At 41.2% G+C, this 15,078-nt stretch overlaps 1 protein-coding gene across 1 annotated transcript in view; it reads left to right on the forward strand.

Moving 5' to 3' along the window:
- SCUBE1 (signal peptide, CUB domain and EGF like domain containing 1) overlaps positions 1 to 15,078 on the forward strand; it is a 350,710-nt gene that overhangs the window by 92,334 nt on the left and 243,298 nt on the right. The window contains exon 4 of the mRNA XM_075003815.1: positions 105 to 239. Within this exon, the coding sequence (XP_074859916.1) occupies positions 105 to 239 (135 nt within the window). The remainder of the gene's footprint in view (positions 1 to 104; positions 240 to 15,078) is intronic.

Below are 15,078 nucleotides of genomic sequence, written 5' to 3' on the forward strand. Positions count from 1 at the left end.
TTGTCAGTTTCAATTAGCTTAATTTACAGAGTGCCTTTTGATTGGTGCTTGCTATTTAAATATGATGTCTGCATATAGATACTACATTCTCATTTTTTTTCTAGATGTTGATGAGTGTCTGGATAACAATGGAGGATGCCAACAGATTTGTGTGAACACAATGGGCAGTTATGAATGTCAGTGCAAGGAGGGTTTTTTCCTGAGTGATAACCAGCACACCTGTATTCACCGCTCCAATGGTAAGTACACCCTCTCAGAGATGTGTTCAGTGGAGATGATATTGTATTACAAAACTATGTTCTTTATGGTTGTATCCTCAGATCTCTGGAAATCATTGTGCTATAGAAGTTGAGTAGTGTGTTGTATCCATAGATTTCTGTGAGATGTGTCTGTTGACAGATTGGTGGTTTTTTGGGTCAGGTTCTTGAATCTTATTACTCAGCCACCAAAACTGGTTAATTAGTAAGGCAGGAAAAAAAAGATTTTGATATGAAATAGTAATATCTGGAATGTAAAACCACTCACTATTAGAACTGAGGAGTTGTTTAAAATGGCAACCCTCCACATTAGGCACTGTGATATCAAAATTTGCATGTAAACAAATGAGCAATTTATTTGGGAAACTATACACATTCTTTTTTGTGAGAAGCCCACAGACTGTACTTGAGTTGTTGACTCCTGATAGCCAGTATTTGTAAAATCAAGGATGTTCCATACATCTGTGCTCATAAAATAATGATGATTCTGGTTAGAGGAAGCTCCTCTTTTCCTGTAAATTTCAGTCACAGAAAACAATCTTGGGTGCAAATAGTTAAAAAGGAGCAACACAATTATAAATATTTGCAAGTAAGGGGATTCTTGATGTAAACATTTAGACTTCTGGTGACCCTAATAGTAGCAGGATTATATTCTAGTAAACTCAATTCAAAAGAGGTGATGGTGAGTCTCAGAGTAGCAAATTAAGTTTGGTCAACAAAATGACCACTTTAAATTTTCACTTTCCACACAGTGTATGAATTATTTTAAAGGATGTGAATTTAGTCACTGCACTGTCAGAAAAACAAAATCTTATAGTCTAACAGGAGAAACTTTCTTAACATTTTAAATATATTTCTCATGAGCCGTGTCTACACGTGCACGCTACTTCGAAGTAGCGGCACTAACTTCGAAATAGCGCCCGTCACGGCTACACGTGTTGGGCGCTATTTCGATGTTAACATCGACGTTAAGCAGCGAGACGTCGAAGCCGCTAACCCCATGAGGGGATATGAATAGCGCCCTACTTCGACGTTCAACGTCGAAGTAGGGACCGTGTAGTCGTTGCGCGTCCCACAACATCGAAATTGCGGGGTCCTCCATGGCGGCCATCGGCTGAGGGGTTGAGAGACGCTATCTCTCCAGCCCCTGCGGGGCTCTATGGTCACCATGCGCAGCAGCCCTTAGCCCAGGGCTTCTGGCTGCTGCTGCTGCAGCTGGGGATCCATGCTGCATGCACAGGGTCTGCAACCAGTTGTCGGCTCTGTGGATCTTGTGTTGTTTAGTGCAACTGCGTCTGGGAGGGGCCCTTTAAGAGAGCGGCTTGCTGTTGAGTCCGTCCTGTGACCCTGTCTGCAGCTGTGCCTGGCACCCTTATTTCAATGCGTGCTACTTTGGCATGTAGACGTTCCCTCGCAGCGCCTATTTCGATGTGGTGCTGCGCAACGTCAATGTTGAACGTCGACGTTGCCAGCCCTGGAGGATGTGTAGATGAAATAAGCTATTTCGATGTAGTGTTCACATGTAGACGTAGCCATGGTGTGCTTTTTTATTTAGCATTTCAGAGCTAAATAATTTTGAGTTTAAAAATATGTACAATCCAGAAAATACTTTGTTTCTCTGTATTTTAAAAAGCTTGTCAAGTTTAAAGCAACCAAAGCACTCTGATTTTGAGAACCTGCAATTAAGCTCCATCAGCCAATGTATTTTAAAGGTTATTCTCTACTAGATTTTTAGTCATTCTGCTCAGTATGAATTGTTCAAATATCTGTCCAGCATAAAGTAACCCTGACACAAAGATATCCAACAGAGCAAGGAATAGTAGCTGGAGGCTTAATGAAAACCATTTGCAGAGTGCTGCAATACAATCATTATTTCAATTTGCACATTATAAAAATTCCCAGCTGTAATAAAAGGGAATTTAGATATCCGAGATGGAAGCTAATGAAACAAATGAAAAATGAGATTCTGAAGGCAAAAGATTTTTATATGAAGTAGACTTATTGCAGGGAAATGACAGATTTTTATGGTGAGGACAATTCATAGTGTGCAGGAGGACTGGGGAAGATGATTTAAAGGGTGACTGAGGTATGCCCATAATAAAAATGTGTGGGTTGAGTGTGTTTGTGCTAGCTTGTTTATAAAGAAAGTGTGAAATGAGGATTAATTAAAGCAACTCAGTCCAATTATTTTGGATCTGAAATAAGAGGGTAGAAACCATTACAAAATGAATTTGAATGCTCTAACATTTCAGAAATTGTATTAATTTTTTTTCAAGTAAACATTATTCTCTAGTACTGTGAGTACTTTGAGCTAGCTAGCACATTAGAACTGGAAATTAAACTGAGCAATGTGTTTTCATTGTCCAAGCTGCTTGAAATTCAAATAGTAACAAGGCATTGTGAAAAGTACATGTAACCCTAGAAAAATGTCTCCAAGTAGCAAGGGTACCCTTGGTGGATAGAAAAAAGATCAAAAAAATGTCAGTCAGTAGTGCAGAACAAGTACACAGGCTCAAGGTAATGGAATCCAAGAAAAAATGCAAGTAGACCACCTGAAGATGAAAGTACAGGTTGAACATCTCTAGTCCAGCACTCTCAAGACCTGACCAGTGGCAACTTGCCAGACCACAGGAAGTCAGTATTGTCTAGCAGCATTGCTAACACTTCCACTTCTTACTGGGCTCTTAGAAGACATTTAAGTGTAAATTACAGCTAAATAACACAGAACATTGAGGACCAGGACTGGTGGCTGGAAACAAACTTTATAAGATCCCAGGAAACTTTGCCACACACATAAGGGGTCACCTGGCTAACTAAAATCATGCCTGATTACAGATATTGCCAGATTAGAGTGCCAGAGCAGAGAGGTTTAACGGGTATCACAATCTAATGTATATACTATTGTTGTACTGAAATGTACTGCACGGGATCTTTTCAGGGGAAAAGGCAAAATGCTGCATTTATTGGTAAGACACATATAGAAATCAACACTTGTAATTTTCATATGATATATTACACACACACACACACACGGTCTTGTTGCTGTTACCAATAGTTGCTCCCCTTAACTGCACTGGCCAGGTGAGTTAGATGGAGGAGGGGAGGAGCTGGGCTTCTGCAGATCCGGATCAGTGCTCCAGTGCTGACAAAACAAACCAGGGGTCTGTGCGCAAGATGCATCCCATTTATAGCAACACAGGGTCCTGTGGCACCTTGTAGACTAACAGAAAAGTTTTGAGCATGAGCTTTCATGAGCACAGACTCACTTCATCAGATGAAGTCTTCATCATCATCAGAGTCTGTGCTCACGAAAGCTCATGCTCAAAACTTTTCTGTTAGTCTATAAGGTGCCACAGGACCCTTTGTTGCTGTTACAGATCCAGACTAACACGGCTACCCCTCCAATACTTGACTCCCATTTATAGTGTCCTCTCCCTCATGCATGTTGACACCAGCTAGCCAGCTCATGCATATGCATAAACTGGAAGAGCAATCTTATGAATATGCTTTCAGCACCTTCTTCTGGGTGATGCTTCCAAAGACAGGGACTTGCTGGTGACTCCCAAGGCATCCATATGTCCAATCTTCTTTCAATGAGCCCACTTCACAGGTTCTATTGTTCTTCTTATTGGTCTGGGATCTACCTTCTCCAATTCTTGCAAGTACCTGGAAGTGCTTGTCTTCCATGCCCACCTCATTCACTCACCAGGGCAATCAATTAAGCAATCCAAAAATAAAGGGTACAGAGAGGTTTTTCTTTACCTTACCTACTTCTAGGAACTGTTCTACAAAATATAACTAAATTTCTATATAACAGGATTTAGTGCAACAATACATAAAATAACTTGATACCATATTTAAAAACTCCAATGAAAAATATAGTTAAAACAAAGATGTATCTACACTATGGAAAACAACATGATAAATGAAAAGACAATAGGCAAAGGTGCAAGAAGTGTGGGAAATGAAGCTACTTTGTTACAATACCGCAGAAATATACTTCAAGAAATATAGAGCAGCCCGTTATGCAATTATTGAGAACATAGTGATGTTCAGTGAAAGGAGAGCACCTGTACCATGACTCTTGAACATATGGGGATATACCACATGTATGCCTTCCAGAAATAGGCTGACAGAAACTCAACTGCTACATCTGCAGCTATTCTATTTGCTCACCAACTAGTTCAATTCTAGCAATTCTGTGGAACCAGCTGCAATGTAATCCACAGAACATTGATAAGCAGTAATAGTAGGGTGGAGGCGTATGACCAAGTGCTGGTACAATAAAACCATAAGAGGGCAGTGGGCAAATGCAGGCTAGTGCTGTGATGCTAGAACTAGAGGTGCTGTGGCTGCTGCCACACACCCTGGCTTGATGTAGTAATAACAAACACCAACTAACTGGTTTCTAGCATCTGTACTCCCACTGTAAAATATTGTTTCAATACTGCTCGGTTGGTGTCCCCCCCAGACTTTTCCTTTCAGCAACCTATATTCCTCATTCCAAGCTCCATGTAGATTGCCACAGATGCCATGGCCTGGATGGCAGAATTATACTCTCCAGAGCGACGAGGGTGTAATGGGGCAAGACTCACTGCCATGGCATAGTCTGCTGGTTGCTTAGGAAATCAAGTCTTCCAGTCTCTAGGGCATCCTCTTCTGGCTGGTGTCTCTCCTGTTGTTACCTGCATTTTGTCCTCCACCACTTACATCAGCACCTGTGTCCCTCCCAGACCATGGTGCCCTTCCTGAGACCACTGCCCTGATGAAGTGCACCATACTCTGAGGTCCTTCCCTCCAAAGGAACCTCCAAGCCCCAATACCCACCTTGCTTCAGTGGCTCACTGCCAGTCTTCTTCTAGCCGTTATCTCAGAGGCAAACTACAGCCTGAAATGGCCACTCATCATTAGCAAGGGGCTGTGGACCTGCTGCCTTTTTCTGCTCCCCCTGTAGGCCTAGTACCCTCCAGCCTTGTCTCAGGCCCTGCAACCTGGGACCTTACCTGGTCAGAGCTTCCTCAGCTCTGCCTGCCTTTCCTCCAGCCCTGCTCTGTGTTAGAAAGCCTCTGTAGCTTCCTTGACAGCTAGGTCCCTCTTGCTCCACGAGTCTTCTCACCTTCTGTCCAGGAGACCTCATTTATACATGTATTCAGCTGGAACCTAATTGACTGTTACATGCCACAGCTGCAGGCTCCACACTCTCAGCCCTCTTCCAGGGCTAGGTTTAACCCATGCTAGGCCATTGAGGGGCAGCTGCCCTGTCTCAGAGAGGTAAGGCTGTGCCCCTTCTCCCTTCTGCAGTGGTCATCAGATGCGGGGGGGAGAGTGCGTGCAACATCCCGCTTCAGAATATATGAATGCCTGATGCTGCATACACTTCACCCTAACATTCATAGGTATCGTGGCTGCCATCATCTCAACATCTCCAGAAGCTGCTGGAGAATCATTGGGTCTGCACACACCATTCCCATGGGCTGTGGTTAACAGCCACAACAATGTATATTAGAGGTTTTAATATCCTTTTCTGTGTATCCTTAATGGTATGTTTCTATGACTTCCAGAAGTTTTCTCATTATTTCTTATGGGCAGGAAGGATCAACTTAACTTAGCCACAGAGAAGTTAGAATTTTATAGTGAAGGGGTTAGGCTGACATTCAAGTTAGGACAAACAATCATTATGCAATGTTTGTTTTATTTTACTTTTTCCGTTGCTGACCAACACTCACAGCATCTTTTGGGAAGAGGCTATGCCCAGTAGAATATGTAATTTATTTGTGGCTAAAATTAATTTGATTTCCCTGCAGCTAAGCCACGTTTTGGTACTTTAGTCACACAAGGAAAAGAGAAGGAACAAGAACAGTGTCTTGTGCTGAGCGAGAACTTCAGAGCAGCTAAAAGAAACTTGCAATTGTTTATATAAATATTGTGCTTTTTATCTGCATTGGTAGGGCTGTGGTGACTAGTAAATTATAAAAGAGAAAACTGTGTTTTGTGGTGGCTTTAATAGACTAGTAGGTAGCTTCTAACACATATTTAACCTCTTATGCAGCATGCATTCCACAAATCCTGGGAAGATTAGTATTTTAGGCACCATCAACACTACATCAAACAAGAGTACACTAACACAAACCAGGTACCTTTTAGTTCACGCCAGCAGGTTCTACATGGGGTAATTGGTATGATAGCATTCTTTATAATTAACGCTCATCTTTCAGACTGTGTGGTCATTTATACAAGCAATTAGACACAGCTCAATTACGTATCGATGGTCCATATTGCAATTGGATGTGTGACTGAAGCCTGTGTATACATGCCGGAACTAGCTTTCAGATAAGTAGGTCATATAACAGAGTGGGATGTATAGATTCAGTAGGATACTCGGTGTGTATTCAGAAGCTACCCCATGTTGCTTCACTGTTATTGGTAGTTTAGATTTCGTTATCTCAGATAATAACTTGGATATGTCTACACTAGCAGCCTTTATCTACCATCTTTGGAAAATCATGGGAAACAGGAGAGATTCTATGATCAGCTTGCAATGTAGATGCATTCTATACCTCTGCTGAAGATTTGGACTACCTTGGTCTTCTGTACATACAGGCTCTGCACCAGTAGCCCTGCAACACAGCTGAGGTGACGTGGGAAGCCTTGAATGCAGCCACTTATGAATGTCTCACAAAATATCATGAGTGTCTAATCACAGGCATGCCACCTTTGAATTTGTCTCTTCAGTGTTCTCGAAGTTGCTTGTTTGGATTTAGCTTTAGCTTTCATGATTTTATGCGTTATTCTTTAAATAAACAAATGAATTCCACTCATAAAGTCATTTAAAACCCTAACACTTTTTTCTCTATCCAAGAAACATGTTCACTGGTGGGATTATATCAGCTAATTATTTGTTCATGAAGCCCTGTCTATTCTGGTGGTGTCAAGCAAACTTAAAAGGCAGAAATAATTGGGGGAGGTAGATTTAAGGGTTGGGAGGAGGCAGGTGGAAAGAAACTGGGCTATAAAACACAGAAAATTAAAGGGATTTGGTCAAATTATATGAAATGCTTTTAATTGGGTGTTGCCACGGTTTTTCAGGCCATTTAAAAGCCATTTGATGAGGAGTTGCTTATCCTAGAGAGAAATGGGCTTCAGTTTGATATTATTAATTGTGTAGCACTAGCCTTGAAATGTTTTGATGGAAGGTTGAAAGATTGATGCCTGGTATCAGTTCTGGTATGGACAGATATGGTCTTAAAAGTTCACTTGCTACTTCAACCTCCTGGCTTCATTATTGGTGGAGGGCAAGAAAATTATACTTCAGTTTTTCTTCGCCTCCACCTCAGCCTCACATTGTTCCCCAATTTTCATAGTTCCAAAAGGATTCTGCAGCAGAAGGATAGCAGAAAGCCAGGGGTCCAGGGAAGAAATTACACCCAGTGGGTAAAGCAGGTGGGGACTGCACGATGTACTTGTTTGTTCTATTTCCAGCTCTTTTGCTGAAACTCTGTGTGACCTTGGTCAAGTTCTTAACCTCACTTTAGCATATTTCAACCATACGTAAACTATTGTACTTCCTAAGGTCTTCAAAAGGTGAGATATCATCAGTTTCAGTGCCAATGGTGAATGGCATCATAGAAACAAAAATAATATATTAAAATTTAATATTGGTTTGTTAGGATGACTTTGAATAATAAATATGTTGCCACATTGCCGTGACTTTGGAGCATCAGAGATTCTCATCTCAGTAGTAAAAGCCCCTAAGACATGTGTAACCTGTTAAATTATTTGGATGCACCAGATCTCACCTATTCTAAGAGCAGATGCCCTGTGCAATGGAACAGTTTCTTTAACAATACCTTGTAATATTTAAATTCAAATCCTAAAATACAATGCCTATATTAACAGAGAAAAGTATGTGAGGCATGGTTTAATGAAACCAACACCTCTACACTAATATGTATAGATAACTGTCCTTTCGTCTGTTAAAACTTTGTTGTCTCAAGAACCTTTTACTAAAATACTGCTTAAATGTAGAAATAATAACTCATGTGTTTGTTCATTTGCACTGTGACTCTTGGGCAAACAGTATAACTGCTTATCTGTAACTGCATTGGAGAGAGAGGATACCAGGACAAAGAACAATGTTTAATAACATTTTAAATCACATTGTGCTTTGATAGGCACGTGCACACCCTAGCAAGGTCACTACAGATTGGATTGTAAAGTTTCTCATCTGCTGTACAGGCATTGTGTGAGAGTATCCCCCACTTGACTTCTTAGTGCAGTGCTCTAGTCCAACAACTAAGTTACTCATAAAGCACCTTATTCGTAAAGAGAAGCCTATAGACATAACGGTTTTTAATTCTTGTTGTTTCTATAAATAGTGAGAAGGTAGAACACTCAACAGCCTCTGCACTAACCTGTACCACTTTAATAGGGTGAGTTTTAAATAGAAAAGCAAAAGCTGGCTGGATGTAGGGGATTGATTTTAACCCTTGAAGTACTCCAGTAAAATTGAAAAACAGAAAGCAGTGTTGCTATTTGGAACTTAAGTTGCATCTTATTTTATAATTTTGCACATTTCTTTCCCTGAATTGTTGTCCCTGGCTTTTCTAGTGTTTGTTTGGTCTGTCTCCAGTTGTGAACTCTGAGGCAAGGTACATTTAAATGTAGGTACCGTAGTAGTAGTAGTAGCTGTTGTTGTTAAATTAATGTTGTGCCTTTCACCGTATTGACTTACTTGATTTAAACCCTTGTACTCTGAGTGGAACACATGTTATCTACAAGTCTCTTCCACTTTACTCTGTCTTGGGACAAAACTTCTAGCTGACTCCAGGAGTACTCCAGTTGTTGTCCTTCAATCTCAGTAGATCTTCTCTACATTGTCCAAGGTGTTTCTCTTTTACATTTTCCTTGCAGTGTCCATTTAAGAGCTTGACAGACTGTGCTGGATAATGGCTTTCTGAAAGTATGGCCTAGCCATCCCCACTTTCTTTTCTTGATTTGAATGTCAAGTGGTTCTTGTCCTGCTCTGTTCCAAAGTTCCTCATTTATGACAAAGTCTTGCATTTGATGCAAAGGATGTACCTCAGGCATCTGACAGAAACATCTACAAAGAAACCTACAACTGTACAAGTCTTGGGAGGCGCTGGTAATCCTCACAGATTGAGTATGAAGCACAGTAGGGAAATCCGAAAGGGAGCTGCCCTGCAGATAACCCTTCTCTCACCCAGGACAACTACCTGGTTTGGTATGTGGAACATTCAGACAATGTATCAAGTGGGGAAGACAGCACAAATTGCAGAGGAGATGAAATAGTACAAGCTTGCCGTTTTGGGCTTGTGTGAGACAAGGGCTACGTCTACACGTGAAGCCAACATCGAAATAGCTTATTTCGATATAGCAACATCGAAATAGGCTATTTCGACGAGTAACGTCTACACGTCCTCCAGGGCTGGCAACGTCGATGTTCAACTTCGACGTTGCGCGGCACCACATCGAAATAGGCGCTGCGAGGGAACGTCTACACGCCAAAGTAGCACACATCGAAATAAGGGTGCCAGGCACAGCTGCAGACAGGGTCACAGGGCGGACTCAACAGCAAGCCGCTCCCTTAAAGGGCCCCTCCCAGACACAGTTGCACTAAACAACACAAGATACACAGAGCTGACAACTGGTTGCAGACCCTGTGCCTGCAGCATGGATCCCCAGCTGCCGCAGCAGCAGCCAGAAGCCCTGGGCTAAGGGCTGCTGCCCATGGTGACCATAGAGCCCCGCAGGGGCTGGAGAGAGAGCATCTCTCAACCCCCCAGCTGATGGCCGCCATGGTGGACCCCGCTATTTCGAAGTTGCGGGACGCGCAACGACTACACGGTCCCTACTTCGACGTTGAACGTCGAAGTAGGGTGCTATTCCTATCCCCTCATGGGGTTAGCGACTTCGACGTCTTGCCGCCTAACGTCGAAGTTAACTTCGAAATAGCGCCCGGCGCGTGTAGCTGTGACGGGCGCTATTTCGAAGTTAGTGCCGCTACTTCGAAGTAGCATGCACGTGTAGACACAGCTAAGGTGGCCACAATTTGGGCAGCTACACCTGGCAAACAGGTGAAACCCTCATCTACTGAGGACATGACAAAGGGGGCGCACCACACACAGAAGGCATGGGCTTGATGTTATCAAGAGAGGTATCTGCTGCTTCAATGGTGTGGACAACATATCATCACAGCCAGATTCTACACCAAAATGCAGAAGGTACTAATTGCGCAATGTTATGCACCAACCAACAAAGCAGGTGAGGAATGTAAAACAGACTTCTGTGAGAAACTACAGTGTTGTGAACCAGAAAGCAAAGAAGTATATCTTGATTTTGATGGGTGACTTCAATGTGAAAATTGAAAGCATAAATACAAACAGAGAACAAACCATGGGAAAAGAAGGCGTAGGCAACAAGAATGAAAATGGAAAGCACTTCAGTGAATTTTGTTCTTCAACAGTGTGTTGATAGATGTTAGTGTTTCTCCACCCAAAAGGAACCAAAAGGTCACTTGGGTTTCACTGGACCACTAGATAGAAAACCAGATTGATCACATCTGTATCAGCAGTTCTTTCAGAAGATTCATGCAGGATATCCCACTAGAAGAGGAGCAGACGTATGTGCACACACCATTTGGTCACGATAAAACTCAAGTTTGAGCTCGAGATACAGCACAAAAGCGACCAAGCCGGAAAGACAAGAGACAATTTCACTATATTGCCAACCCTAAAAAACTGAGACAGGCCTTTAAAAATCATGAAATTTTCTTTAAAATCACTTTTTTATTTTATTTTTTATTTCTTTTTATTTACCTTTAGGGTTTTGAAACTTTTAGTTTAAACTCAATTGATGTTTTCAAGCTTTTCTTTCACAAACATGATGTCTGGAAACTTATCCTGTTTTTATGAAAACCCAAAATGACTTGCCCAAAGCATCAAAGGAGTTGGTGGCAGAGCCAGTGATGAGTACTCAGGTACTTACTTCTCTCATTCCATTGTCGTGAAAAATGCTATGAGCTGTCTAAGGCTGTACTTTAGTTTGACATTTCACATGTTTTTGCAAAGACCACAGAGCACTTTTCCAGAGCTTAGGTTTAGTTCTGACTCAGGGAAAAAGAATAGTGGTATTCAATAACCAACACCATGGTTTATGTCCTAGATACTGAAGAGTTACCTAAACTCAATGGCTGTGAGTTCACTGCAAATGAAAAATCAAATCTTCCAGAATTCAGAGACAGCTATGTGCCTGGGTATATTAAAATATGTACTTGGATTCTAGGGCATTCGACTGAAGCTGGTTTGCGAAGCACTGGAATATTGTAGGGGCCTCTGAGAATTAAAAAACTTTTATTCAGTGAGGTTAAAGGAGATGTTAAATACAATCAGAAATATACAACCTGCAACTCTCAGCTGGCAAGAAGGCAACAAGCCAAAAGTCTAACTTACATATATGCCACGATTGACTGGAACAGTAATCAAGGTAGATGGATACTAGAACTAGGCTCAGGGGATGAAGGGAGACACAATAACAGAAAATGTGGAAATAACAAAGGTGCTAAATGACTTCTTTGTTTGTTTTCACCAGAAAGGAACTCGTGATTGGACATCTAACACAGTGAATGCCAGTGAAAATGTGGTAGAATCAGAGGCTGAGACAGAGAATGAAAAAGTTAAGGTTACTTAGAGCTAAGTTAAATGTCTTCAAGTCACCAGGGGCTGATGAAGTGCATCCTAGAATATTCAAGGAGTTGACTGAGGAGATAGCTGAGCCATTAGCAATTTATCTTTGAAAATTCATGAAAGACGGGAAAGATTCCAGAGGAGTGGAAAGGGATAAATATACTACCAATATATAAAACAGGAAATAAGGACAACCCACGGAATTACAGACCAGTCATCATACCTTCACTACCCAGAAAGTTAATGGAGTAAACAATTAAGCAATCAATTTGCCAACACCTCGGCCTCATTGACATTGCCACTTAAGTTGACGAAAATTATGATACTTGGGGGTGTGGGAAAAAACCTCTCTGAGAAATGTAATTTACATTTTGATTTAAAGCAATTCTACACTGCACTGTGTTAGTGGGCAATGTTCTGCCACTAACATAGCTTCCATCTCTTGTTGAGATGAAGTAAGTACCTTGATGGATGCTCACTCTCCTACTGAAGCAGTGGGACTTTAGATGCAATAGATTGGTACTTATTGCAGCACTGATTTACCATGGTAGTGAAAACAAGTCCTTAGAAGAAATAAGATGATAAGTAATGGCATAGATTTATCAAAGATAATCATGTCAATCCAACCTAGTTGCTTTTTTTGACAAGGTAACAACCCTTGTGGATAGGGTGGAGCAGTCAATATGGTATATCTTGACTTCAGTAAGGCCTCTGATGCTGTCTTGCACGACTTCATAAACAAACTAGGGAAATACAACCTACATGTAGCTTCTATAATGTGGGTGTGTAACAGGTTGGAAAACTTTTGCCGGAGAGTAGCGATCAGTGCTTCACAGTCAAGCTGGAAGGGCATATCCAGTGCAGTCCCACAGGGATCAGTTGTTAAAAAGTTTGCAGATGACACTAAACTGGGAGGGACTACAAATGCTTTGAAGGATAGGATTAAAATTCAAAATGATCTGAACAAACTGGAGAAATGGACTGAAATAAATAGAATGAGATTGAATAAGAACAAATGCAACATACTCAACTTATGAAAGGACAGTCACTTGCACACATGCAAAATGGGAAATGATAATTTAGGAAGAAGTACTATTGAAAATATCTGGGGAGCAGAGTGGATCACAAGCTAATTATGAATCAACAGTGTAACACTGTTGCAAAAAATATTCTGGGATGTATTAGTAGGAATGTTGTAAGCAAAACATGAGAAGTAATTCTGCTCTACTCTGTGGTGATTAGTACTCTGCTGGAATATTGTGTCCAGTTCTGGGTGCCACATTTCAGAAGGGATGTGGACAAATGGGAGAAAGTCCAGAGAAGACCAACAAACAAAAGACCAACAAAAATCTATGAGGGAATATTTTAAAAAATTAGGTATGTTTAGTAAGGAGAAAAGACGACTGAGAAATGACATGTTAATTATATTCAGGTACATAAAAGGATGTTACAAGGAAGAGGAGAAAATTGCTATCTTTAGGCTCTGGGATTAGGACAAGAAGCAATGTGCTTAAATTGCACCAAGAGCAGTTTTGGCTGGACATTAACCATCCTGACCGAAGCTTTTTCCTAAACTTTTGAATAAATTGCCCAAGGGAGGTTGTGGAATCTCCATTATTGGAGATTTTTAAGAGCAGGTTAAACAAACACCTGTTGGGAATGGAATAGATACTTCTTATTCCCACCATGAGTGCAGAGGACTGGACTAAGTGACCTCTCACAGTCCCTTCCAATCATATGAGGCTAAGACTGTAAGGGTTAAATAAGCCTGGAAGGAGGAGTAGAATGTACATTTTCCCTCTCAGGCTACGTCTACGCTTAGGAAAAACTTTGAAATGGCTGAAAGGAATAAGGAGATTTTGATGTTTGCATGGTCCTTTCGAAAAGTACCCCTGTGTAGCCAAGCCACACATGAGTGAAACGCGCTTCATTAGTATTCTTCGATTTGGCCATTAGCATGGCCATTTTGTAGTTTTTCCTAAGTGTAGACACGGCCGCAGTGAACCAAAGATGAAGTTGTGCAGAGGTAGAGTAGTTACCTCTCCTAGTTGCAATAGCCAAGAGCATTTGGCCAGAGCAGGGGATGGAACCAATGGGAAAGAGCCTGTCAGAAATTGCATAGCTATAGATACCAACCAGTGTGGCATGGAAAGAGCAGTTGTTTAAAACACCTAGCCACAGCATGACAGGCAGGCTGCCTGCCAGAAAGGGAAGGGAATTTATAACTCCAATAAAAAACTTCTCCAAGCCAGTGTGACACAGAATGCAATGAATTCTTTACCACTCAGCTATTGACCAGGGGTCTCCAGAGCTGCATGCGTCTCTTTAAGGATGTCTTTGTGGCTCCTAATGCTATAATTGCATAATAATAAAACCTTCCTAACTATTTTCAATAAATGGTGAATGTCTAAAAGCCCAACAATGAACAACTCATATCTAAACAGCAAACGATAAATGATCTCAAAATGTTGGATAACTCCCCCTAGCATCCTCCAGAGAGAGAGAGAAGGTTCAGGAGTGAAAGTCCAGAACACAGTTGTACAAACACACACATAAAGTGGGAGAAAATAGAATATGTAAAAAATGCGTGAGCATCCTGCAGTAAACAGTAAACACATATCACATTACAAATCATTGTGTGTGCACCATTCTTAAAATAGGGATTACAAAAAGTATGGTTTGATTTTATTTATTAAGTACAGTTTTGTATTCACATGCACTGTGCCTCTTGAATTATTGAGTTATTTACTGAATCGGATAGCCGTCCTTGCTATTTTGGCTGCCAACCCCTGCTCTTGACTGACTAGCAGAACTTATGAGACTCAATTATATGCACAGTTGGAAAAGCAGCACATTCACAAGAAGAAAATATGCAAAGGAGGCCTTCACACTCAGTCATCTGACAATACTGGATGTGTACCAACATTTTGTTCACACTTTCTGTTCAGCAATCAGCAACACGATAATAAACAAAGAACTGGAGGTCCCTAGTGTTCAGCAGACTAAAACTTCAGGTGAGAAAGATCTGGGGCCATAACTAAGCCAAAATATCCTGGAGGAAATTCAGATTCATGTATAAACTATGACTAAATGAGAATAATATTAAATATTCTGTATGT

This window comes from Carettochelys insculpta, chromosome 1, assembly GCF_033958435.1.
Source record: "Carettochelys insculpta isolate YL-2023 chromosome 1, ASM3395843v1, whole genome shotgun sequence".
NCBI lineage: Eukaryota > Metazoa > Chordata > Testudines > Carettochelyidae > Carettochelys > Carettochelys insculpta.